General features: G+C 49.1%; 1 protein-coding gene across 5 annotated transcripts in view; it reads right to left on the bottom strand.

Annotated features, from left to right (window-relative positions):
• The window catches only part of CAMKK2 (calcium/calmodulin dependent protein kinase kinase 2), a 46986-nt gene that overhangs the window by 6642 nt on the left and 14368 nt on the right, over positions 1-25976 (bottom strand). For 3 of the 5 annotated variants that reach the window (XM_081036754.1, XM_081036755.1, XM_081036753.1), the window contains exons 2-14: positions 24963-25471; positions 21393-21440; positions 20597-20650; positions 19806-19857; positions 17621-17754; positions 15355-15391; positions 10201-10222; positions 9969-10057; positions 8647-8846; positions 8007-8060; positions 5584-5657; positions 5405-5492; positions 4146-4274 (exon numbers count right to left, since the gene is read on the bottom strand). In XM_081036754.1, coding sequence (XP_080892880.1) covers positions 4146-4274; positions 5405-5492; positions 5584-5657; positions 8007-8060; positions 8647-8846; positions 9969-10057; positions 10201-10222; positions 15355-15391; positions 17621-17754; positions 19806-19857; positions 20597-20650; positions 21393-21440; positions 24963-25406 — 1425 coding nt within the window. In that variant the 5' untranslated portion in view covers positions 25407-25471. The remainder of the gene's footprint in view (positions 1-4145; positions 4275-5404; positions 5493-5583; positions 5658-8006; positions 8061-8646; positions 8847-9968; positions 10058-10200; positions 10223-15354; positions 15392-17620; positions 17755-19805; positions 19858-20596; positions 20651-21392; positions 21441-24962; positions 25472-25976) is intronic. The other 2 variants (XM_081036757.1, XM_081036756.1) reach the window with 1 other exon arrangement.

The following is a 25976-nucleotide window of genomic DNA, read 5'->3' as shown; positions in this document are numbered from 1 at the left end:
ATCCTCCCTCATGCCGCTCCACAAGGGCCGTGGCCCTCTTCCTTCCTCCCCCAGTCCCTTGCCAGCTGCCAGGGCTTGTGGCTGATGGCAGGCCTTTGGGAAACACTGGCCAGCATGCTTTCCACCCAGGATATAGCAGTCAAAGCTATCCCCAGGCCTGACTGGTCCTCTCCCAAAAACCTTCCATGGCTCCCTGGCTGCTAAGGTCCAAACTTCTTGGTCTGACATTCAAGGTCGGTCACAACCCCCCACGCCAGGGGACCCTGTGCTGCAGGAGAGCTGGCCCCCACTGTCCCTCCAGTACACCTACACCATCTGCCTCGCCTGAGCCACTTCTGGATGGGCCCCTGGCTGGTCAACCTGTCTCATCTTCAAGGCCAGGTCTTGATATTCGGTGAAAGCCATCTATAACCACCCCAACAAGAGCCAACTATGGTTTCTCAGGAGTAACTGGAGGAGAGACGCTCCATTTTTTTTTAACAGAAATATAATTACCACAGCATAAAATTCACCATTTTGAAATGTACAATTCCACGTTGTGTAGTATATTCATGTCACCACTATCTAATTTCAGAACATTTCCATCACCCCAAAAAGAAACCCTGTCCCCATTAACAGTCACTCCCCATTTCCCCTCCCCGCTACCCCTAGCATTCACCAATCTGTTTTCTGTCTCTGTGAATCTGTCTATTCTGAACATTTCATATAAATGGAATCATACAGTATGTGGCCTTTTGTGTCTGGCTTCTTTGACTCAGCATGTTTTCGAGATTCATTCATGTGTGTCAGCACTTCATTCCTTCTAATGGCTAAATAATATTCCTTTGTGTGGATATATATTTTCTTTATCCATTCATCCACTGGTGGACATTTGGGTTGTTTCCACGTTGGGGCTATTGTGAATAGTGCTGCTGTGACCATTTGTGTCCCAGTGTTTGTATGGACATATGTTTTCAACACAAAATGTTTCCATTTCTCTTGGATGTATAATCAGGAGTAAAACTCTTAGACCACATGTAACTCTATGTTTAACATTTTGAGGAACTGCCAGGCTGTTTTCTAAAGTGGCTGCACCATTTCCACTCTCACTAGCAACATCTAAGGATACCATTTTCTCAGGGGGGCTGCATTTTTGTCAAGAACAGAAAACACTTGACTAAGTATAAGGAGCCGAGGAAACACCCCAGGACACTGAGCCCAGCCAGTCCACAGGTTGATGGGTGTGAGAGCTCCAGAGCTCAGAGGTCCCAAAGGTCTTCTAAGTCTGAGAGGTGCTGGGGTCTGGCTTGTCCATTGCCAGGGGTGGGAACTCTTTGGTGCGCCCCCCTCAAACACTCTAACACAGACTGGCTCTGCAGCTTGGTTGGGAAACACCTGCTTCAGATGTTTTAGGTAAAGGTAAGAGCCCCTCAGTTTCCCTCTGCCTCCCAGCCCTCCACCTCCCCCGGCCAATCTGCCCTAATCCTTTCGGAAATTTGGGTCTGGTTCCCTTCGCCCTGACTTAGAATCTCTCACCCATAGGAGTTTGGAACTTATCCTGTTGCCAACAGGGGGGCCGTGGAAGGTTCTGGAGCAAGGGAGTGAACCAGTCAACTTTGGTGAGCTTTTGGATGCTATATCCTGTGAAGGAATGAGCAAGGAAATGGCCTCAACGCTGGCCTGCTCCCCGCCTCAGGAAGAGCATGGTGCCTCTTCAAGCTGTTTCACGTATTGACTGAGATTCTGATTTGTTTAAGGGTCTGCTGATAAGAAGATAAATGTTTCAAAAAAACACTGATTTACCATTTGGGTGGAAACACCCAAATATCCAACCGAAGAACAGATACACAAAATGTAGTCTATCCATGCAGTGGAATATTATTCAGCCACAAAAAGGAATGACATGCTACATATGTGGGTGAACCTCAAAAACATTATACTAAATGAAAAGGCACAAAAGGTTCCACATGTACGATTCCCTTTGTATGGAACGTCCAGAAGAGGCAAATCTGTAGACACAGAAAACAGATTGGTGGTTGCCAGGGGGTGGGGGAGGAGAGAATAGAGTGACTACTAATGGGACAAGGTTTCTTTTGGGTGATGATAGTCCAGAACTATAGAAGTGATAGCTGCATAATATTGTAAATGTTATAAATGCCACTGTATTGTTCACTTTAAAATGTTACATGAATTTTACTCAATAAAAAAGAAGGAAAAAAAACACTGACTTAAAGAATGAAGACCATACCCCCGGCAAGGCACCAGCGGCCCCTCCCTTGCCAAGACCCGTGCTCTGTGGTTCCCAGAACACACCAGCCCCTCTCCTCTGGGTCTTGGAGGTGTCACTCCCCTGGCAAGACCACCCTGCCCTGCCCCTTCCCTGTGCCCTTGTCAAACCAGGTAACGCTTCCCACCCTCAGGACCCCACGGAAGGCGCTGTTCTTGCTCCTCTCAGTGCTGGCCTGACACCATGTGATGGCACAAGAGGGTGATTCTTTCCGGTCCATCTTTCTTAGGAGGCCGGGAGCCCCAGGACGCCTGGCACTGTGCCTTGTTCACCTCTGAAATCACATGTCTGGCCCACGCTGGGTGCCAGGAGAAGGGGCACCCCCTAATCAGACGGCTGCGGTAGCCCCCACTTCCTCCCTGGCCGCCACCGTCCATTGTCCACGTGAGATCTTTCTAAGGCCACCCCTCATCATGCTACTCCCAATTCAAACCACTTCTTTTGAGAGGTCTTCTCCAACCTATCACCTGGGTCACATGCCCCTCTGGGGTACGCCGTGCAGCCCCTCAGTTACACCATACATTTATTTGCTGGTTGTTTGCCCAGCAACTGCCTCTCCAGGATGGCAGTGTCCATGCTGAGTTTATTCATCACTGTACACCCGCTGCCAGCGCAGGCCTGAGAAACCACTCAGTGTTCAAGTGCTTCCTGAATAACCAATGACTATTTCAGACCTCTAGGGTCAGACGCCTTCTCCCAAGGACATCCCGAACAGAATAACCCAAGGTGGGTACCAGGGTCCGATGCCAGCTGCCTCCCCCACTATCGGCGCAGGATGTGAGTGCAGTGGGTGGATGAGAAAGAGTGAGTGGGTGTGGGTGAGTTTCCAACAGTGAAGGTCATGCAGAGGCCCCAGGTGGGGGAGGAGGAGGAAGATGTGAATGGATGCCCCCCCAGGGGCTCAGGGTTTGGGAGAAGGAGAAAGTGTGTGGGGAAGCAGGAGGGAGACGTGCAAAGCTGGGAGAGGAGCAGCCAGCATTTGGGCTCCTAAAGGGGCAGTCACTCGAGGCTGGACAGTGTGTCTTTAAAGACAGTCCCACCGGTCCCCTCCAGAGCCCAGTGCCCTGAGTGTCTGCTGGGGCCAGAGCCAGCCAAGCACAGCCCAGGGCTTTGGAGGTGGCCAGGGTGGGGTGGCCAGCAGCATTCTGCCGTAGGACTGCTGCCTGGACCCGGGCCCCTGAGGGTCCTGGTCTCCCTCCTGGAGCCAGACACCCTCCAGGGCAGCGGCTTGGCAAGTGGGTGATTCCCAGAATCTCCGGGGTTAGGCCTGAAGACTCCACTTTCTGGTTCCTTCAACCTGGGTCAGGACCCAAGTGTGAGGCCATAAAAGGGGCCTGATGGCTCGTGAGCTAACTCCCACTCTCCAGAGTGGGGAAGAATTCTCAGAGGCGTGTGACGTGGGAGCCCCTGCCCCAAGCCCCAGAGCTGTCCACACAGCACACAAGATAAGGTAGGCTGTCCACTCTGGAGACTGGAGATCGAGCCAGGTGAGAATCCTGTCAGAGAGACCTCAGCTACAGCTTCATTCCTGGCACCTGCCTTGGTCCTTCTCCTCTTCCAGCTCCCCCTGACATGCTCTGAAAGCAGGAATTCCAGAAGGGGCAGTAGGATCCTTAGAGAGGGGCTATTTCTCTCTACAGTAACATGGGACCTGGCTGTAGATAGAAGTAAAGCTAGAAGGTGCAGGGGTCAGCTGGCCTGATGTGTGCCCATGGCTCAGAGGCTGATGGCTATGGGTTAGGGGCAGGTCCAGCCATCTCCTGACTCTGGAGCCCAACACCTGCTTCTCAGATGCCAGCCTGTGTCCTGGCCTCTCCTCACCAGGCCCGCCTCAGGCTCTCTCTGTCCCTGCTCTTGGTCAGTGGTTCATCTGCCTTACCACGGTCGCCAGGCTGGGAATGTGTTTGACTGAATTCTCGACCTCCTCTTCAGTCACCTCGACCAGCGTGCAGTTCTCGTCCTCCGATGGCAACGGCTCCGCCCCGTGCCTCGTGACCCAGGGGTGCAGCTTCAACGAATGACAGGAGGGGTGAGGGGAAGGCGCAGCTGGCTCCCAGCGGCAGGAGAGTGGAGCCAGGGAGGGGATGCAGAGAGGGAGAAGCAGTGGCCTGAGGTCAGGCATGCAACAGAGCTGGCAAGCCAGGCAAACAGTGGGGGTGAGCAAGATGGGAGGAAACGTGGAGAAGACGAGAGACAGAGAATGGGAGGGAGCTACGAGGCTGGGATGTGCGCGGATTGGATTCTCCCTCTGGCCGCAAGTCTTGGCAGAAGTGACTAGAATTTGGCATCTGCCTCACACGGTTGCCCAAGGAGCACCCATCACTCCTCAGCAACACTCCCTGATGCCCGGAAGGCTCAACTCAGAGCAGGCAGCATCCTCCCCATTTCACAGAAGGGCAAACAGAGGCTCGGGGAGGCACAGCGAACGCAAACCAGTGGAAGGACACAATCAGGAGAGGACCCAGGCAGGGCTAGGTCCCCCCACTACTCACCCCTGAGGTCCAAACCCTTATCTGTAACCTTTTAGGCTTCCCCCTCTTCAAATACTAGTTAGCTAGGTACCTAGAAGTTTCCAGAGCAAATCTCTAGATTTTTTAAAGGGCCAGATGTGTGTGTGTGGCATTGGTTGGAGTGTTGGGGTTAAACAAGGGTCTCTTTTAACATGCTTTTTTTTACAACAGGGTGAAATTAGGCAGGGCAGGGTGGGCGGTGGGGTCGAACTGTTCACTGACTTCCTCCCACCCTGACTGCAACTTCTCAAAGGGATGGGCAGGGTCAAGGCAAGGGCCCAGGCTAGGACGCGGAACACACAGAGGCCCCGGACTAACCTGGTCCGGGGCGGGTAAATGCCATCAGCCCAAGCCAATCAGAGCAAGCGCTAACTGCCTGGCTGGCAGCAGATCCCACTTACACAATCTCATGAACACAAGCCCCAAATCTTCCTCCGCACCCTCACCAGCCCCCAACAGCCTAGAGGCCCCAGGGCATGGGAGAGCAGTGGTGCCAAGGAGCATGTGGCACTGTGAACATGGGGCAAGGAGCCTGGCCAAGACAGGGTTGAGCCAAACAATTCCAAGCAGAGGACACAGGCCAAGCCCCCAGCACACGCCCCACGGGGCAGTGGAGGCCCCCAGCTACCTTGATCTCCGGCACCACAATCCTCGACTCGGGGTTCTTGTCCAACATGCGGGTAATCAGGTCCTTCAAGTCCTCAGCTATGTCAGGCCTGGGGGTGGGAGACGCATCAGGAGTGGGAGACGCAGGACCACCAAGGGCTCGGAGAGGGAGGTGGCTCAGAATAGCCAGGTCATACTCACTGGTCTGGAAATTCCAGGGCCTGACTCTTGATCTTACTATGTAAACACATGATCCGCTCGTCCATGAACGGGCACTGCAAAGAGAGGTAAGAGCCGCTGTCAATGGCTGGCATGCCTGTCCTGTAAAGGCCCCCCGGTGCTGGCATCATTTCACATGGGTTACAGCAGAGAAATAAGCAGTCCAGTAGTGGCCTGGTCCAGGGAGGGAGCAGTTCCCCTCCCCCCCAAAGTTCTAGAAGGACTAGGAATGTCCTTCTAGAAGGGCTAGAGCCCTTTCCACCACATCATGGCTTTCCTCAGCAGCTGTGATTTAATTTGCCTATTTATACAAAAGCAAACACTCTTCTTCATCCACCTGCCAGGTGAACAATAATAATAGCTAGAACAATACAAAAGATACCACAGCTAGGGGTTCCAGGTGGGCACTCCCTCCCGTTCTCAGGATTGTTTTTTGCTTTCCCGTTCCCGAATCCGGAGATATAAACTGGTTTCTGTTCTCCACAATGAGTCTTTTCCACAAAGTGACGGCCATTACTACCAACCACCTGGGTTCAAGGAGCCGATTTTCCCGATTTCTTGACCAACTTTCCTCAGGATTCGGGAACGGGAAAGCGAAAAAAATTCCTGAGAACGGGCAGGAATTCCCGCCTGGAAACCTGAGTCACAGCAACAGAGATTTACAAGGGCTTAGCCTGGGCCAGGCCCTGTACTGAGGTTTCTCATGACCAACGTTTCATTGGCTGTTCCCTCTACCTGGAGTGTTCTTCCCACCAACATCTGCCTGGCTTGTTTTCTCCCATCATTCAGGTGTCTATCAAAGCTCACCTTCTCAGGGAGGCCTTCCTGAGCTCGTCTGAAACAGACATGCCCACCCACTGCCACTGCCACGTGACTTCTCATCATAGCACCTATCCCTGCTATTATATTGCATATGTATTTGTTTATTGTTTAACTCCTGCACTGGCACGTCCGCTCCAAGAGGGCCAGGATTTTTGTCTGTCTTGCTCACTGCAGACTCTCCAGTATTCAGAAACATCCCAGTGCCTGGGAATAAAGTGGAGGCTCAATAATTACCTGAGGAATTAATGAGTGCTTGAATTATTTCTGTCGATCCTCTCAGAACCCATAAGTATTATTCTCATTTTACAGAAAAGAAAAACAAGAACTGAGAGAGGTGATGTGTCCCAGAATGTACAAACTTGGGATTTAAGCCTCGCCGAGGCTGAATCTGCAGCTCATTCACGCACCACATCCTGGGTGACAAATCAACGCTCTCACCCAGCGTAGGGCCTCAACCAGGAAGAGCTCAGGTATTGTGTAGAAAAGAGAAACCTTTATGTGGGGTGCTTAGAAGGCTGGGAAAAATCTCAGAAAGTGACCTGGCCCAGTCTTGTCCAAGGAAAATTATTTCATTAAGAGTAGTAACTTGAGATAGTTTACATTACACAAGTATACCCATTTGACAGAACTCATTAAATGGTACGCTTAAGATCTGTCTGTACATTTCATTATATGTCAATTTTACCACAAAAGAAAAAAAAGAGAACCACAAACAAATAGTGAGCTTTAGCTAATGATTGCACTCTGAAGCATTTGGAAGAAGTATAGAGATGTTGGTAAGTTCCCCTGAAATGTGTAAAAAAATAAGATTGAGGATGGATAAGCATGTGATAAAGCAAGTACAATAAAATGTTTACGGTAGAATCCAGGTAGCAGCGGCATGGGTGTTTACTGTACAACCCTTTTACTTTGCTATGTGATTGAAAATTTTCTAATCAAATTTTGGGGGGAGAAGATTACAAACTCCTTTACATCCTCACAGGACAAGTTTCTTAAGCTTTCTCAACAGGAACACAACCTCATGAAAAGGAAAACTCCACAATTTTACTGCTCATAGTTAATCTGAACTTCAGAGTTAAGAAGAGAAGGCCCTAAATATCAATAACATAAAAACAACAACAAAAGAATGACCGAAAAAAAAAGACAAACCAGCACACCCTAAATCAATAAAGCTAAATGGATTTTAACTTCCATTCCGATTCTACCCTCCAATAACAGCTTCTAGGGACACTGTTGAGAAGAATATCAAAGCAGTGTCAGGCTCAGGAGGAAAGAGTGCAGTTATTGACTAGTGATGTCTGTCTTGGGTTTAGGAGTGGCCAAATGACACGTTTGCTGCCCTTGCTCTGTCAACTATTTACAACTTGTAGAGCCTCTGCCAATCCTTCTGTTTTAACAGATGCGACTATCATATACAGATATGCACATTTGGGAAGGCATCCTTTTTCATATTCAGATCTAACTGTGGAAATAAAATTATGTAACTTTTAATGAATAAGTGCTATCTCCCCTGCAAAGGTAACTATTAATCCAAGGGGGCCACCCAGCCACACTCAGCAAGCAGGACACCCTCACCCTGTTACCTGGCCAAACACAAAGCAGTACAGCGTAACTCCCATGGCCCAGACATCCAAGGCCTGCAAGGAAAAAAAAGAGCTTCGTGTGAGGGCATAAGGGGCGGTGAACGGTGACTACTACTTTTGCCTGTCTAGCATCCAATTCCTCCAGCTTGCCTTTGGGGAACTACCTCTCCTTGACTCTCAGTCCATGAGGCTAATCCTGCCCCTAGCCTCTGGGTCAGCACATACCCCATGCCTGACCAAGGAGAATACCATTTCTCCCAGCCACAGTAATTGGTTCAAAAGTGGGCACCTGACCCATGCTGGGCCAATCAGAGCCAATTCCAGGATTTGTGCTAGAGCTCTTCAGGAAGAGGAATGGTCTCTCTACTGAGGTTGGTAAAATGATAGAAAATAGACTGGAGCTGAAGAGACCAACCCACCAGGGGAGGAAATCAATTCATGAGAACAGACCTAAGAGATGAAGAGACAGATTCCTATCTGAATCTCGGTAGCTAGCCAATCCCCAAGCCAAATATATCCCATCATCTACATGATTTAATGGATTCACTGTTTAAGCCAGTCTGAGTTGGATTTTTGCACTTACAACTGAGAAAACCCTAACACAGGAAGTACTCAGCATCTCAGGCAGGTCCAAACCTACCTTCCCAGAGAAGATTTTCCGGGTTTCTGAGAGCGACTCGGGCGCCATGAAGGCGGGCGTGCCCACAGTGTTAGAGAGGAGTGCATCGCTGCCCTTGAACTCATTGCTCACGCCAAAATCAGCAATCTTGATGTGCCCATCTTCTCCGACCAGCAGATTGGAAGGTTTGATGTCCCGGTGGATGATCTTCTGGTAGTGTACTAGGGACGGGGTCCACACAGGATGGGAGACAGGGGGCAGAAAAACCACGTGAGGAGCTCCAGGTGGCCCACACTGCCCAAGACACAGGCAGGGACCCCTCTATTCTCCCACAGCCCCAGGCCCTTCCCAGCCTCCCCTTCCCAGCCCTGCTGGACACTCACAGCTCTGAAAGATAAGGGAGAAAGAGTGTCTTTAAGGACATTCTCCGTCCTCTGAAATGAGGAGTGAAACACAAACTGCCAATAGTGATTAGGAACTGCCTGCTATAGTCTAAGTCGCCAGTGACCGAGCATAGAGCGTTTTTGTGGAGCTTGACTCTTGGCTAGAAGCCTTAGGAATTCAAACATATTTTCATTTACCAATGCCAACACTCAACCTGTTCACCCAACCAATAATGACAGAGCAGGTCGATTTGAAGTGTGAACCATAAAGCACGATTGGGGACTTGGCTAACTGTCAGCCCATGAGAGAGGGCAGTCCTACGGTCTGGAAGCTCCCACTGCATTTTTGTGGTGGTGATAAGGAGGATGACGGGGGAGGAGATGATGACACAGGTAAGAGGAGCAGCAGCTCCCTGAGGTGAGTGCTCAGTCTGGGGCCTAGCCCTGTAAGTGCTTCCCATTTACCCCGTTTAAATCCCCCAACAATCCTATGGGACAGGCAAGGGTAAGAGTCAAAATGTTTAACAACCAGAAGCACAAAGGACACGTTGTGTGTACTGGCTGATTTCAGGCCTGGTGAGAGACACTTTAGTACCATTTTAGAGATGAGGAAACTACGGTTCCAGGAGAGTAGCAGGATCCCCGTCCCAGGGCTGTTAGGAATAAGGGACGATGGGGGTAGAGCCCCTAACAATGCCTGGTACACACAGAAAGCGCTGGGTAAACAGTCCCTACTGGCATTGCTCTTCATTTTCCTGTGTGGCAGAAGGAAGGTTCCTGCTGCCGGGCCATGGCCACAGAGGGCTCTCTGCAGCTGCTCGTGACTGCCTCTCAGACGATTCTGTTTCCCACCCACCTCCTTATGCTCCAAAAGTGAAAAAAGAAACTTCCCACTTTCCACCCACTACCTGGGAACGACAACCACCTCTGGGAGAGACTCCTCCCCCAGACCCCACTTACAATACTCAATGCCTTTGATCAGATCCTGGAAGTAGAAACGGGCCTGATCTTCGGAGAGCGGTTTGAGGGTGGGCACTTCCATCACAGGCCTGAAAGGTTGACACACGCATGAGAAGCAAACCAGAGGCCCCGGCCGTGGCTCCCTCTCACAGCAGAGCCCAGCACCGCCTTGCTCAGCTTTGTAGCCCAAGGAGCACCAGGCATCACACCCACCGGGCATGGGGATACTCACCCCTGGTTGACCAGTTCAAACACTGTAGGGAAGAGAAGGGGTGAATTGTTACACTGGGTAATTGGAAATCTATCTCCCTCCCGCTCATCCCCAACTCCCAAACTAATATTGGACTGGAGAGAGGAACAGTCTACCAAACCAAAGCCGCTCTAAATCCTGCTGTTCTAAGTTTCCATCAGGAGGCTAGGGGTCAGAGATTCCTGATGTTCCTGCGACCCCAGCCTGGCTGGACTTCTAGTCCTCACAACAGCCAGAGAAAACAAAGCAGGGAGACAGGACACAGGTGGGGACAGCTCATGGGCCCCTCTCATTTCTTCACTCCTACCTCAGGGTTCCAGGGATAAGACTGATGCTAAACTATGGCAGGTGTAAGGGGACACAACCCAAACATCTAAGGGGACACAACCCAAACATCGGCTGACTCAGGCACAGAGAAGTAGCCCGAAGAGTCTTCAGAACCCTAGGAAAGTTCCGATTCAAGAAACAGCCTGAGCAGGTTTCAACAATCCCTCCCTAGTTCTCCAAGTTGCCAGGCTGCGTCAGGCTACAGACCAAGAACGGTTCAACAATATTTTTCCAACTCCTCACCATTCCGTGGTCTGCTGGCCCTCGGACCCTTTCCCGACTCTCAATCAATCCAAAGCAAGACTTGGCGCTAGTGGTGGGGCTAAGGATTTCCCCACCAGCTCAAAGGCCAGCTCCTCCTGTTCCTCCTAGACACAGCTCTTCCTGACTCCCATTCACACATGACACACAAATGTCTCCTACCACGTCAGCTTCCTCCCAGCCCTGTGCATACAACAGACAACCACCCTCATCGCATACTAGATCAAGTGTTCAGGAAATGCAGTGTTTTTGTGGTTGAGTTTGTTTGTTTTGGAGTGCTTTTTTTTGCATTTTAAAAACTGGAGGTGAATTTTTCAAAATATAAAATGTCACTAAAGTATAGAATTCAGTGGTTTTTCGTATTCACAATGTTGTAAAACCATCACTTCTGTCTAGTATATACCTAGGAGTAGAACTGCTGAGTCATATGGCATGGTCATTTAATTTTGTTCTGCTTAGACAAACATACTCGTAACTAGGAATAGGAAGCTGCACATTTTCATCACCCAAAATTAAACCCTGTACCCATTAGCAGTCATTTCCTATCTCCCCACGACCCCCCAGCCCTTGGCAATTACTAATCTTTCTGTCTCTATGGATTTGCCTAGTCTGGACATTTCATATATACGGAGCCAGACAATATGTGACCTTCTGTGACTGGCTTTTTCACTCAGTGCAATGTTTTCAAGGTTCATCCACTCATCAGTTGATGGATATTTGGGTTGTTTCCAGCTATTGTGAACAATGCTGCTGTGAACCATTTATGTACAAGTATTTGCATGGTTATGTTTTCAATTCTTTTTTTTTGAAGGGAACAGGACTTTATTGGGGAACAGTGTGTACTTCCAGGACTTTTTTTTTCCCCAAGTCAAGTTGTTGTCCTTTCAGTCTTAGTTGTGGAGGGCGCAGCTCAGCTCCAGGTCCAGTTGCTGTTGCTAGTTGCAGGGGGCGCAGCCCACCATCCCTTGCGGGAGTCGAACGGGCAACCTTGTGGTTGAGAGGATGCGCTCCAACCAACTGAACCATCCGGGAGCTCAGCGGCAGCTCAGCTCAAGGTGCCATGTTCAATCTTAGTTGCAGGGGGAGGAGCCCACCATCCCTTGCGGGACTCCAGGAATTGAACTGGCAACCTTGTGGTTCAGAGCGCACTGGCCCATGCGGGAATCGAACCGGCAGCCTTCAGAGTTAGGAGCACGGAGCTCTAACCGCCTGAGCCACTGGCCCCCGTTTTCAATTCTTTTGAGTATATATGTAGGAGTGGAATTGCTGGGTCATGTGGCATAGCTATTAGATTGAGGCAAAAGTAATTGCGGTTTTAAAGGCTAAAAATTGCAAAAACCACAATTACTTTTGCACCAACCTAATATTTTAATTTTGTTCTGCTTGGACAAACATACTCGTAACTAGGAATAAGAAGCTGTACTTTGGAAAGTGAATAGCACGGTAGATTTTGCCATCCAGGAGAGAATGACTGGAGTTATTCTGGAATCATCGGCCCACATTGCCGTGAGTGCATGGAAGAAAGCAAAGGGTTTATCAAAGGTCTCCGAGGGCTGAGGTAGCCAAAGGGAAAGAGCCAGCTCCTCAGACAAAAGACAGGCTTACAGGTTCTAACCGGAAAAGGAACTTGACTGCCCAGGGCTCCTCCGCCTTCAGGTTCAACAACCAGCACTGGGCACACCTGCCAGAGGGCAGCCCCACGGTGGCTTCGGGCTGCGGCCAAAAGCAAACTAAAGCTTTCACGGACAGGAGCGCTGGGCCCTCAGCTCTGGCCTATCACACCTTGGGTATGTGAGTGTCAGCTTTCAAGAGCTGCTTCATGAATTTCTGCGCCTCCTTCCCACCCACCCAGCCACCCAACTGACCATAAGTCAGCTGGCATGGAGGAAGCCGGCCTGCTGAAACAGGTCTATTTTCAATCACTAACAGCATAACCACGCTTGGGACTGAGCAGCGGGCGGGAAGTTTTTAACCTCTAGAAATAGTGATCGTGTTCTCCACCCTTTGATGGTCAGATCCGCAGCGGTGGGACCTTTGCTGGGACTTGCTATGGGCCTCGCGTGCTACCCTGGAAAAATTCCCCAAACCACCAGAATCAAATGCCAAAGGTCAGCATGGCTCCTTGTCACACTGGTGCCTCAAGAGGTGAAATTTCTGTCCAGGAGGCTGCCTGGTTCAGACTTACAAAACTCCTCTTTAGAACTTGGGTCATGTTCTTTTTGTATTCATTGGACTCCTCTGCTCAGACCCTCCGATGGCTCCCTTCTCGCCCAGAGTTAATTACAAGGCAAGGTCTTACAATGGTATAAAATGTCTTCTGCCACCTGGTCCCCACTATCCTGCACAAATGTCACCTCAGTGAGACATCTCAAGGAGCCAGTACCCAACCCAGACTCCTGGCTCCCCTGACCCTGCTCAGGTTTGCTTTTCTCCATGGTGTTGACAGTTTCGAAGCAATGCATAAAGCTTACATCCTGTGTGTCCGTCTGTCCTCACTAGAGCAATAAACTACCTCAAGGGCAGAGAGTTTTGAGTTTTATTCCCTAAGGAACCTGGAACCGGGTCTGACAAACTATAATGTTTGTTGAATGAATAAACAACCTCCTTAGAAACAGCCCAAAGCTATGCAGGGTCAGGTATGGGGTCCTAAGTGGGCGCATTAGGCTGGAGGTACATTCTGAGTCAAAAACTATCTGTTGTTACATTTTGTGATTTCTGCTGTATTTCCCCAGACTTCACTCATTTGCCTACAATGTTCATAATCTGGCCGTACCTATATACCATGTAAACTATTATTTGTTTGGTATTTTTCTTTAAATTGACTCCATTTTAAAATTCTTAGTCTTACCCTGTGTAATGATATCCATGAAATCATGCTTGTAGTGTGCAGGTTATAGTTTTTCTTATATAATGGTAAATTAAATCTAAAAATTGTTTTAAATGTCTGTCATATGCCCCCTAAAATCATCTCATGTATTTCAAGTGGTGACAGTACCACATTTGGAGAAATATCGCAATTCTGTATTGTTCACATTTTTATGTTTCCTTCATAGTTTTTTTGAAGTTAACATATCTAATGTTATTTACTGTGTTGCTTCTAAATTGTTTGTTGAGGAAGATTTAAATTTGAATATGGAATTCACACTAGATGCTCTCAGGGAACCGGTGTAAACTTCTACTTTACTTTTGGACTGTTCAGCAAAAAAATACAGAGCAATGGATGGGTGGGTGGCTAGACAGATGAAGCAAATGACAAGGAGATACTAACATGAAGCTGGGTGGTAGGGATACAGGTATTCATTATACTATTCTTTCAACTTTTCTGTAGGTGTAATGTTTTTCATAATAAAAACCCAGGGAGACAAATGGAAAGTAAAATGTCCTAAGCAACAAAAGTGTCCTTGGAAACGAACCATAGCAATGACTTTAGGGGAAGTTGAACTCGGAGATTTATTTTCAAGCCACGTTCATGACTTTATGATCCGTCACTCCTTATGGAGCAAAGGATCGTCCCCGTGCTCATTCAGGAGATTCTGGATTCCAGGCTGGGCTTGGCCATGCCACCTCCCTCATCTCTTTGATCCCCCTCCTGGCTGTCATCTGTGCCTGTGCAAAATGCACAGACTCCACCGAGTGCCCACCCAAGCCACACATTACGAGGACGTGTGACCAGTCAATCACTCATTCCTGGGTCCAACAGTCTGCTGTGCAGTTTTGAATTAACTTTGCCCTCCCTTCCTTCATCAGCACTTATGCTGAGATCTGACTGAGGGCTGCCCCATGTCCTCACCATTTTTTTAAAATGAGGTCTCTGAGGTCATGCCCGAGTCGTTGCATTTCCGTGTGCGGTGCCCAGACCCTTTGATGGTCCCTCAGGGCTCCAAATGCCCCACCATGGCCTCCCGGACCCTCCATCCTCCTCTCTGGTTTACTCTACCTGACCCAGCCACATTTTTCTCAAACACAGTAAGCTCCCACCAGCCTCAGGACTTTTGTGCCTGCCATTCCCTCTGCCTGAAATACTCTTCCGTGGATGTTACAGGATTGTGTCCTTGACATTCAGGCGCTGAATGGTCACCTCCTATCAGAAGTGGTCCCTCCATCTCTCTCTCTCTCACACCACCCTACTTAACCCTCCTCAGAGCATCTACCTGAAGTTATCTGGTTTGTTTAGTTGTTGACTATGTGTCTTCCCCAACTAGCCTGTCAGCTTCACAAGAGCAGGGCCTTATCGTTCATACGGATCACTGCATCCTTAGGGCCTAGAAAAGCGCCCAGCACAGAGCAGATGCTCAATACATATCTGCAAATGAATGACTAGAACATCTAGATAAAGGAAGTCCCAGCAAGAACTCCCTTCTACCTCCTCCTTCGAATCAGGGGTGCAGCCTTCTGTGGGCTCACTGTGGGGCCTAGCTAGAGCAGGAAAGAAAAAGCTGTCCTGGGTGGGAGATGCCTGGCGGCGGGGCTGCCTCGAGAGGACCCCTGGGCTCTGGCAGGCACAGCTGCCTGAGCAGGGATGGCAGAAGGCAAGGGCACGAGTCTTACCCATGTACAGATGGTCCTCAGTGGGGTCATCCAGAACCTGTTGGCACAGCCACGAGGAACAGGCCGGAGACATGGAGCAGGGAGAGAAAAGGGAGAGAAAAGACATGAGCAGACAGGAAGCAGGAGCCACACGACTGCGTTGGCTACCGGGAGGGCTGTGCTTTCCACTGTTTTTCCTAGTTAAGATGCAGGGCACCGGAAAAAAACCAAATGTGAGATCCAAATGGCCATCTGGAAAAGCAGCACCTTCTAGCCCAACCCGCAAGGGTCCAAAACACTCAGAAAGGAAGTTACAAAAGGGAAGGGGAAAATTCCTCTCTGGGAAATGTCTCAGCTTGAATAAAAATCCCACCTGTCGCCTAGGAGAAAACAACTGGTCCACACAGTGAAAATTCAAATCCTGTCCCCATCCCACCCCCACCACCAGCAGGAAATGATGTCTCCTGGCCTGGAACTGCCACAGCACTTCCTCTCTCTGGCTTTCTTCTCTCATGACCCTCCTGCTTCCATCTTAGCACTATTTCTATCTTTCTCCTTCTCTCCAAAGGGCAGGCACCAGGCTGTATCCACGTCAGTTGCTTCCATGGTGCCCTGTACAGGCTGAGGCACACAGTAGGAGCTCAGAAAATGTCTGATGAGCAAGCGGGCTGGTAAACAACTTCATTGGGTGGAGAAGCCACATGTCACAGGGCAGCGGGGAGAAGGGAGACCCTGCCAGGACTGAGAGCCACTCACTAACCAGTGCCCTCGGGCTTCCTCTGAGGTGCCCATTCAAGCATCTGTGAGTTGAGACAGTGATGGCCTGCAGCCACATCTCTCCTTTGGGAAGAAACAAAGGCAGGCCCTTTGGCTAGACTGGTCCTCCCGCCTCTTCCCGCATCACACGCACCTTCCCCAGCTATCCAAGGGCCACAGGACAAGAGCCCTGAGAAAGGGCTGCATCCTAGGAAGACACCTGGAGCAGCCAAGCTGGAGCCCTAAGCCTTGCCCTGTGCCAGGCTGGCACACCTACAGTTCTGCACCTGATAGGTCCCAGGTAGTGTGGCTGCTAACCCTCCCACCTACCAAAGGCGGGGCTAAACCCCCCAAAAAGAGGCCCCCAGGCCTTTACATATGCTATTCCTTCCGATGATGCCCTTCCCCATCTTTCCCATCTGGGAACAACCAGACTATCTCAAACATCACTTCCCCTGAGAAGCCCTTCCCTGCTCCTTCAGGCCGAGCTGGCTGCTCCCACTTCCTACTCCTAGAGCACTCTGCACATGTATCCATAAAGTCCTTTATCACACAGGGGTTTTTACAAGTTCTTGTCATCTAGACCGGAGGTGCTCCAAATGCGGTCCCAGGGCTTCGGGGAGTCCCTAAGATGCTTTCAGGGTCCACAAGGTCAAAACTATGTTCATTCTAAAACTAAGATAATATTTGCCTTTTTCACTTGCATTCTCTACTAGTGTGGTTTTCCAGAAACCACAATGACATGTGATGTCACAACAGGCTGAATGCAGGAGCAGATATGACAATCCAGCCATCTTCTATTAAGCCAGATATTAACGACGACAAAACTTCGCAAAAATGTAAAACTACGCCACTCTTCTCACTACATCTTTTGTTTCAGAAAATAGTTATTTTTCATAAAAAGATATCACTTATGCTAACATAAATATTATTGTTTTAAATGCACTAATTTTTAGATTTCTCCATTTTAAATTATAAAGTGACAAATATTAATAAACGTAACCCACATAAGCTCTTTGGGGTCTTCAATAAATTTTAAGAGCATAAATGAGTCCTGAAACCAGAAAGTATGAGAACTGATGATCCAGAGTGGTGGTTGGCAAACCATAGCATACAGACCAGATCCAGCCCTCCACCTGTTTTTGTAAATAAAGTTTTATTAGAACACTGTCACACCCATTTGTTTACATGTGTATGGCTGCTTTTGTGCTACAACTATACGTGTGCATTAAAAAAAAACCCAGCTCCAAAGAGACAGAAATGGGGGAAGGGCGAGCCTCGGTACCCCACTGAGCCTCAATTCCTTCATCTGTAAAACAGGAGTGATAAATAGTCTTAGAGAGGGGTGAGGATTAGTGAAATAACAGGAGTGAAGGAGCCTGGAGCAATTAACCACCACTCAGTCCTGCAGTCAGCTGTCTGATGCCATGTGGTTCTCCCTAGAAACCAATGGTGTGGCGTTTGGGTAATAACAGAGCCAGAGCCCGCCCACCATCAGCCTCCCTCCCCCGTCCAGGTCCCCCTACCTCACCTCCACTAGCTTCACCACGTTGGGGTGGTCCAGCTTCTTGAGGATGGCGATTTCCTGGTACACCTGCTCAATGGGGCCCCTGGGCTGGATGCAGCCTCCTGGGGCTGGCCGGGTGCCTCGGGGTGGGGGGCGCCCTAAAGGAGACACAAACCATCTCAGGAACAGGGTAAAGAGACTTTCCCCTGCAGAGGGCTGGAGTGGCTGATGCCTCCTGGGGCTTTACACAGCCTTCCCATCAGTCTCATCTGTGCTGAAAATCAGTGAAGCTGGAACCACAGTCCCCTTGCTCAGCCTTCTGTTAACCCCCTCCTTCCCATCCTATGCCCCAGGTCACAGTGAGTCAGGAGGTCACCAAGGGGAAAAGAAGTCTGGGGTCTGACTTGGCAATCTCAACATCTCAGCATTAGCCCACCACTTCTCCTGTGTGGGGATCAGTTTTCCCACTCCATAAGATGGACGAACACATTACTCCCTTCTCCTTAACTCATGGATATAGCAGAGATATAAAATGAAGTCAGAAATAGAAAACTAAGTAAGAGTCAATGAGACAAAAAACAAAAACCGATGCCAAAAAGAAAGGCAATCCGTTCATTGCTTGGCCTTGCAGAGAGTGAGTCAAAGGTCACAATGATGGAAAGACCCACAGTTAAAACATGTATGATGTCACACACCATATGTAAGCGAGGATCTAAGTGGGATTAACAGAACTGGACGAAGACGTGATCAGCATTGGAAAAGTAAGAGCAAAGGTGTAAGTGTCAGAAGTGGGATATGAAAGGAGGGAGGAGTTCTAGGCAAAGAAGCGGGGGCACTAACTGCCTCCTCCTACAAAGGGAGGGGTCAGGAGACACTTGCTACAGCTGCCAAAACGAGGAGGGAAGTGACAAGTGTAGTAATAACAGAGGAGCTAAACATCACGGTATCACTTCATTGCCTGGCTGGGAAAAGGAGGGAAGGAGTGGTTTAAGCACACAAAATCCTCCTGTCTTCAGAGGAAGTCAGAAGTAGATGTCCAACATTGATCAATCAAGAAATAATGGCACAAAATATCTATCTTGGCGTTCAGTTACGCAGGATACACAAGGGTCCTGGGGACAGGATGGGGTTTCCATTTTTTTCTTATCCACTTTCTCTTTTTTGGCCCCCAGCAATGCCGGCAGGGAGCTACGCTGCAACAGTTTCCGATCTGCTCACCAGCAGGGCTATCATTTGGTCACGTGCTGTAATTACCAGCTCCGAAAAGAGTGAAAAGTGGGGGCTGCCTGGAGGGAGTGGGGGGAGTACAGTGAGAACCTGTAGTTCTCCATTGTAAGCCCTCCTGTTCTTTGACTGCTTTTTTAGGTAGATATAATTCAAATACCTCATGGTATTTGTTTTAAATTCATCATTTTGAAAGGTAGATAATACAATGGTTTTTAGTACATTCACAAGGTTATGCAACCATCACCACTTTCTTATCCAGAACATTTTCATGTCCCCCCAAAAAAGCCCCATACCTATTAGCAGTCTTCCCCCATTCCTCTCACCTCCAGCCCCTGGAAACCTCTAACCTGCTGTCTCTATGGATTTATGTATTCTGGACATTTCCTATAAGTAGAATCATATGTGACTTTTTGTGTCTGGCTTCCTTCATTTAGCATCATGATTTCAAGGTTCATCCATGTAGCATGTCAGTGCTTCATTCCTTTTTAATGGCTGAATAATATTCCACTGGATGGACAGACCAGCTTTGGTTTATCCATTCATCCACTGATGGACACTTGGGCTGTTTCCATCTTTTGGCTATCATGAATAATGCTGCTATGTGCATTTGTGTATAAGCTTTAGTGTGAACATGTGTTTTCAATTCTCTTCTCCTGGGTATATTCAATTCAATTCTCTTAGGTATATATACCTAGGAAGAGAATTGTTAAGTCATGTGATAACTCCATATTTAACTTTTTGAGGCACTGTCAAACTGTTTTTTTCCAATGGCTTGTTTGACTTGAAACCTATAATACTTTAAGAAATAGTTTTTTTTAATGAAAATGAATTAAAAAACCTCACTAGGAAGCCCAGCACTGTCTTTGGGATATCTAGCCAAGCAGGGCATTCTCTGCAGGAGACACCATTCAGTGGCATCTTCTCTGCCTTGCCCCAACCCCTGTATCGAAGAACAAGGTCCCACCTGGCTCATCAAACTTACTTGGAAAACCCGCCTGTCGGATCAGCTTCTTTTTGGACAGCACCTTCATCGCCTGTGGGAGAGAAGACCCCACATCCCAGTTAGAGCAGGCAGGAGGGAGGAGGGAAAGTTCCTGCCACTCCTAGGCCTGCCAAAGCTCCTGGACCTCTGGCAGTTTTAGGACAATGTAGTGAACGACTCGTCACCAGAGGAGGTCAGGCAACCACTTGCTTCATGGAGGCTGGACTTATGGAGTCCCTCCAGCTCTGAGGGTGCGTCTGAGGGCCCAGGTCAGCTCTCCCAGCTGGGAGAACACAAGCCTTGAAACTCACTGCCACTGAGTCAAGACACGAGTAAGCTGGAGTGATGGGCAGGGAAGGGTATGACTGGCTGTTTCACACATGGGGAAACTGAGGTTCAACAGTTAGGTCACTTGCCCAAAGTCACGAGTTGGCACATGGGAGAGCCAGGATGTGAACCCACAGTGGACTGACTCCAAAGCCTCAGCTCTAAGGGCCATTTGGCTCACTACTGCCTGATTCTCAATAGGAGAACGTAGAACTGGTAGCCCAGAGTAAGGCTATAAGATGTTTGCTGAGTTTCTTTATTCATTCATTCTTCCTCAGCCATCACTTTACTCATTTCCCCACCTGTAAAATGGGAATACCACTTCCTCCCAAATGCACAAAATGAATGTGACCTAAGAATAAAATAAGACAACAACTAAGAAAACCTTCCAGGAAGCTGAGTGCTGGAAAGAAGTCATTTTCTTTGGACAGGGATGGGAGCGGGGAGGGGGTGTGGGTACTCACATAGTAGGTATTGTCATTTTCATTGTAGGCCAACTTGACCACGCCATAGGAGCCCTGGATAAAGGGAGATGACCATGACATTCTATCCAGAGTCATGGTCTGCAAAATGAGGACCCTCATACAGAGGCTGCAAACGGGCCGACCACGGGCCAAATCGGCCCTACAATTGTATTTCGCTGGATCTATAGTTTTTAGAACGTTTGCATTAGTCGCCAACATTTAAAAGCGGAAAGCTTGGATATAAAAATCCAGATTCGCAACCTCTTTTGGAAAAATCGGAAGATCTGACCATATGGAACCGTAATCGTTTCCATGTTCCAGTTTGCCACAGACCTCACTTCTCTCTACTGTCCCCTGCCTGCTTCATTCACAAGCACTCATTTCCAGGGGAGTCCACACCACTCCCTTCTGTCTTAGCCCTAGCATGCTGTGCTCACTGATATTACTCTCTCGTTCTCTCTTGGCAAGCAAGCCTTTGACTCCGGCAAAGCACTGACCATCGGCTGAAACAAAAGCAAAAATGGATGTGGGAGTACCTTATGGGGAAAAAACAACACTAATGGGGGTGGATATAACTATCATCCTAGTGATATGGGACTTACCTGGAGGCTTTCTGTCCTTCTGCAGAAATACATTAATATTATGATGTAAAAACAAAACAAATGGGCCATTATTCACAAAACTCCGCCCCCTAACCTTGCCTTCAAAGACTCCTCTCCCACTCCTAGCTCTAGCGGGCTCCCCTCCCCAGCCCCCGTTACATGTGGAAAACCAGCCTGGCTCCTAGGATACTTACCTTTCCAATTTCATCCTTCAGTGTGTACTGATTCAGCTGTACACAATCCTGGAAAGTAAGTAGAAACACACACAGGACATGAATCGTAAGTTTGCAGCTAGATAGAATTTCCACAAATGAAACAAACACTTGTAACCAGGACCCAAATCATGAAAGAACACATTCCCAGCTCCCCTGGAAGCAAGTCTAGTCACTGGCCCCTCTCCAGGGGGACCGCTGTCCCAAACTCTAACAGCAGTTTTGTATGTCGTAAAAATGTAATCAAACAGTGTACACACTTTTAATACCCATTTTTAAAAGGTTGTCCCCACTTATAAAAAGTTAATTTTGAATTAAACATGTAATCCATGATTATGCTGTCCTGTATCCAATAAAGTGATCCAATAAGAGACAATCTCTGTGACCTTGAGACAAACAAAGGCTTCTTAGATAATACACAAAAAAGTACAAAACATCAAAGGAAACAAATGATAAATGACTTCATCAAAATTAAAACTTTTGCACTACTAAGAAAATGAAAGGCAAGCCACAGACTGAAAGAAACTGTTTGCGACACATGTATCAGACAAAGGACTGGTATCCAGAATATATAAAGAAATCTTGGGGCCGGTGGGCCCGGTGGCTCAGGCAGTTGGAGCTCCGTGCTCCTAACTCCAAAGGCTGCCGGTTCGATTCCCACATGGGCCAGTGGGCTCTCAACCACAAGGTTGCCAGTTCAATTCCTCGAGTCCCGCAAGGGAGGGTGGGCAGCGCCCCTGCAACTAAGATTGAACATGGCACTTTGAGCTGAGCTGCCGCTGAGCTGCCTCCCAGACGGCTCAGCTGGTTGGAGCGCGTCCTCTCAACCACAAGGTTGCCGGTTTGACTCCCGCAAGGGATGGTGGGCTGTGTCCCCTGCAACTAGAAAACGGCAACTGGACCTGGAGCTGAGCTGCGCACTCCACAACTAAGACTGAAAGGACAACTTGAAGCTGAACGGGGCACCCTCCACAACTAAGATTGAAAGGACAACAACTTGACTTGGGGGAAAAAAAAAGTCCTGGAAGTACACACTGTTCCCCAATAAAAGACCTGTTCCACTTCCCCAATAAAATCTTTATAAATAAATAAATAAATCTTACCACTCGTTAATAAGAAGACAACCTAATTAAAAAAATGGGCAAAAGATCTGAACAGACTTTCTCCAAAGAAGATACAAATGATCAATGAGCACACGAAAAGGTCCTTAACATCCTGAATCACGGGGAAATGCAAATTAAAACCACACCCATGAGATTAACTGAAACCCTTGATGTGGTCAGAAGGTAGGGCATGTAGAACCTTCATATACCACGGGTGGATATCTAAACTGGTGCAGCCTCTTCGGAAAACATGTGGGCAGTTTCTTAACAAACACCTACCATATGACCCAGTCAGTCTACTCCTAGGTATTTACCCAAGAGAAATGAAAACACGTGTCCAGGCAAAGACTTATGTACAAATAAATGTTCCTAACAGCTTTATCTGTAAAAGTCAAACTGGAAACAACCCAAATGTCCATCAGTGGGTAAATGGATAAACGAGCTGGGGCATATCTGAACAATGGAGTACTATTTTGCAATAAAAAGAAAGGAACTGCTAGTATATGGAAAAATCTCAATCATTTTACCGTGAAAGAAGCTAAGCTACAAAAGAGTATGTCCTAAACGATTCCACTTATATAAAATCCAAGAACTTGCAAACTAATCTATAATGATAACAAGCAGGCCAGGGTACCTGGGAATGGGTGTGTGGGGAGACAGACGTATTGCTGGGTGTGCTGGAAAAGTCTGTAATGGGGAGATGGTTTTACAGATGTACACATACATCAAAACTGATCCTATCATACACTTGAAATATGTGCAGTTTATTTTATTTCAATTATACCTCAATATAGTTAGGGGGAAATGCTAAATGATACAAGAAGCAAAACAGGAAAGTAACGTGACAGAAAACAGAACTTCGTAGTTTTGTTGACCATTGTCACTCCAATAAATTTCAATTAAAAAAAAAACAAACAAAATAGAGACCTTCGAATTGTCGGCAGATAAGCCCAACATCTCCCTTGCACCTCCCACCCCAATGTAATCCTCTCCTCCCCAAACCTTGATATCAGTCTGGTGTATAAACTCCCAGGCCTTTTCTATGTAAATGAACGGATACAGGCACCAGTGTATTGTTTTGGAACGCAGTATGGGGAGGCATAAATGGTGTCACACTAAATCATTTCTCGACTTCCTTTCACTAGACACAGATAGTATACACATGAGCTGCTGTCCAGCAGTCCACAGCTTACAGAGTCCTACCCTCACTGGTAGTCATTTTAGGTTGTTTCCAGTGTTTCTCTGCAGTCTTGCTTTCATTTCCCTGAGTCCTGGAGGGATGGGGGTGGGGGGCTGTCCTAAAGGATCTCACTGCTTCCTAATCCAACCCCCACACAGGGCTGAATTAATTCATCCTCCAAGAGTCCCCTCCGACCATGAGAGCCTCAACTCCAGGCTTCTCCCAAATAAGTTCATTCATTCCATCAACAAATATTTTCCAGCTCCTACTATGGGCAGGCACAGTGCAAGGTGCTGGGGACACAGTGGTAGCCAAGGTTATTCCTACGGAGCTTACATTGCCGCTGGGAGATGGGCGATAAGCAACTAAACAAACACACAAGATAATCAGATGGTGATGAGCGTTGTGATGAACAGGGCGTCAGGACAGACAGGGCCTGGGGCTCAGGGCTGCTTAGGAGAGGGTAGGTCGAGAGACCTTTCGGAGGAGGTGACCTTTGAGTTCACAAGTGGACGTCAGATGGAGGTGACCTTGCAAAGATGGGAGAGGTTCCAAGGAGAGGGACAGCAAAGACACAGGCCTAAGAGGGAATGAGCGTGGGTATCTGAGGTATGTAAGGAAGTGGGTATGGATGGAGCTCTGTGACCCGGCAGCAGAAATGTCAGAGACGGGGCGGGAGAAGGGGCAGGGGCAGATCACGCAGGGCCCTGTGAATCGGGTCAGGGTCTGGGTTCTAATCTACCTCCCAGCTTACTGAAAGGATCACGTGAGAAATGCACTCCCAGGGCTGAGCGCAGCGCCTGGTGCAGGCACACACTTGGCTACAGGGGTCAATCCTGCTGCTAGACCGTGAGGCCTCTGTGACCCGCCATCTCCATTTCAGAGCCCCCCACATACACACAACTTCCACCTGCAGGCACCTGCATCTCTCTGCTAGAGGCTCTCTCTGGTCCCAGAGCTGCCCTGCCCTCAATCAGGGCAAGTCACCCATCCCCAGCAGCCCTCACCTGAGACAGCCAGGAGTTGGTGGAAAAGTTCCAACTCCCTCCGCCTCAGGTGGGCTAACTCTAAGACAACCTGTACTACCTGTCTCTCCCAGACAGATGGAGCCCCAGTAGGCCACAGTGGTAACCCACTCCATAACTGCCCCCTTCCGTTGACTTCCCTTCCCTCGTGCTCACCTCCCTGACCTCGGTTTCCTGGGGTCACCTCCCAAAGGGCCCACCTAACACGGGGAGCCCCCGGCCCAGCTCCCGCCTGCTCACGCACCTGCATACCAGTGATGGAGACGTGGTGGGACTCCACCGTGGGCCGCCGGGGCAGGCGCGGCGAGGACTGAGGGGAGGCGACGGGCGACGAGGGCTGGACCGAGTGGAGGCAGCGTCCGTTCGCGTCCAGCTGCGACCGCTCCTGTAGCGACAGCTTGCGACTGGAGAGGTGGGGCCGGGCCTGGGACCCGGCGTCCAGGGCGACCTCTGGACCATCCGTGTCCAGGGGCGGGTCCCGGGCCAGGCCGCGGTCCCCAGCGCAACCCGGCTCACACTCGGCGACCACAATGAAGGACTCCATGCCCAGGCGGATGCTCAGGGACGAGAGACCCCGTAGGGCCTCGCACGGCTTCTGGCCTTCGCTGCTGCTGCCACCCCCGCCCCCCAGCTCATCCTGGGGGGCGGCCCGGCCACTGCTGGGCTGGCTAGAGACGCATGATGACATGGTGCATGCGCCAATCTCAGCCAACGAGGACACGCGGAGGCATTGCCATCCGGCAGCGGCGCCACCTGCAGAGAGAGGAGGAAGGAGTCAGCGAACCCCACCCTGGGTGCAGGGCCAGGGATGGGGTCCTCTCCCGCGGGCCCAGGCTGGGGCCTCATTCCTGCCTCGGGTTGACATCCTAAACAAATCTTGCAAAACATGTGATATGATCTTAGTCCACACAGAAGAGCATACTCCACATTTCCTTATTTTAAAAGCCCCTCGTCACATATAAAACAAGAATTCCAAGTTCCATTCCAGTGAGAACCAATATGAGAAAAGCCCAAAACAGAGCACACATGTCCCTTAGAGAGGCCACAGCTACTGGCAGCTCAAGCCAATTGTTGCTAAGCAGGGATCTGGGCCTGTACTACCTGATTGTCCCTTTTTTTTTCTTTTTCCTCAAGAAAAGCCCTTGGGGTGGCCGGTTAACTTGGTCAGAGCGTGGTGCTAATAACACCAAGGTTGCCGGTTCCATCCCGAATAGGCCACTGTGAGCTGCACCTTCCTTAAAAAATAAAAAATAAAAAG

This window comes from Rhinolophus hipposideros (genome assembly GCF_964194185.1).
Source record: "Rhinolophus hipposideros genome assembly, chromosome: 24".
Classification (NCBI taxonomy): domain Eukaryota; kingdom Metazoa; phylum Chordata; class Mammalia; order Chiroptera; family Rhinolophidae; genus Rhinolophus; species Rhinolophus hipposideros.
This window is presented reverse-complemented; position numbering and strand designations above follow the sequence as displayed.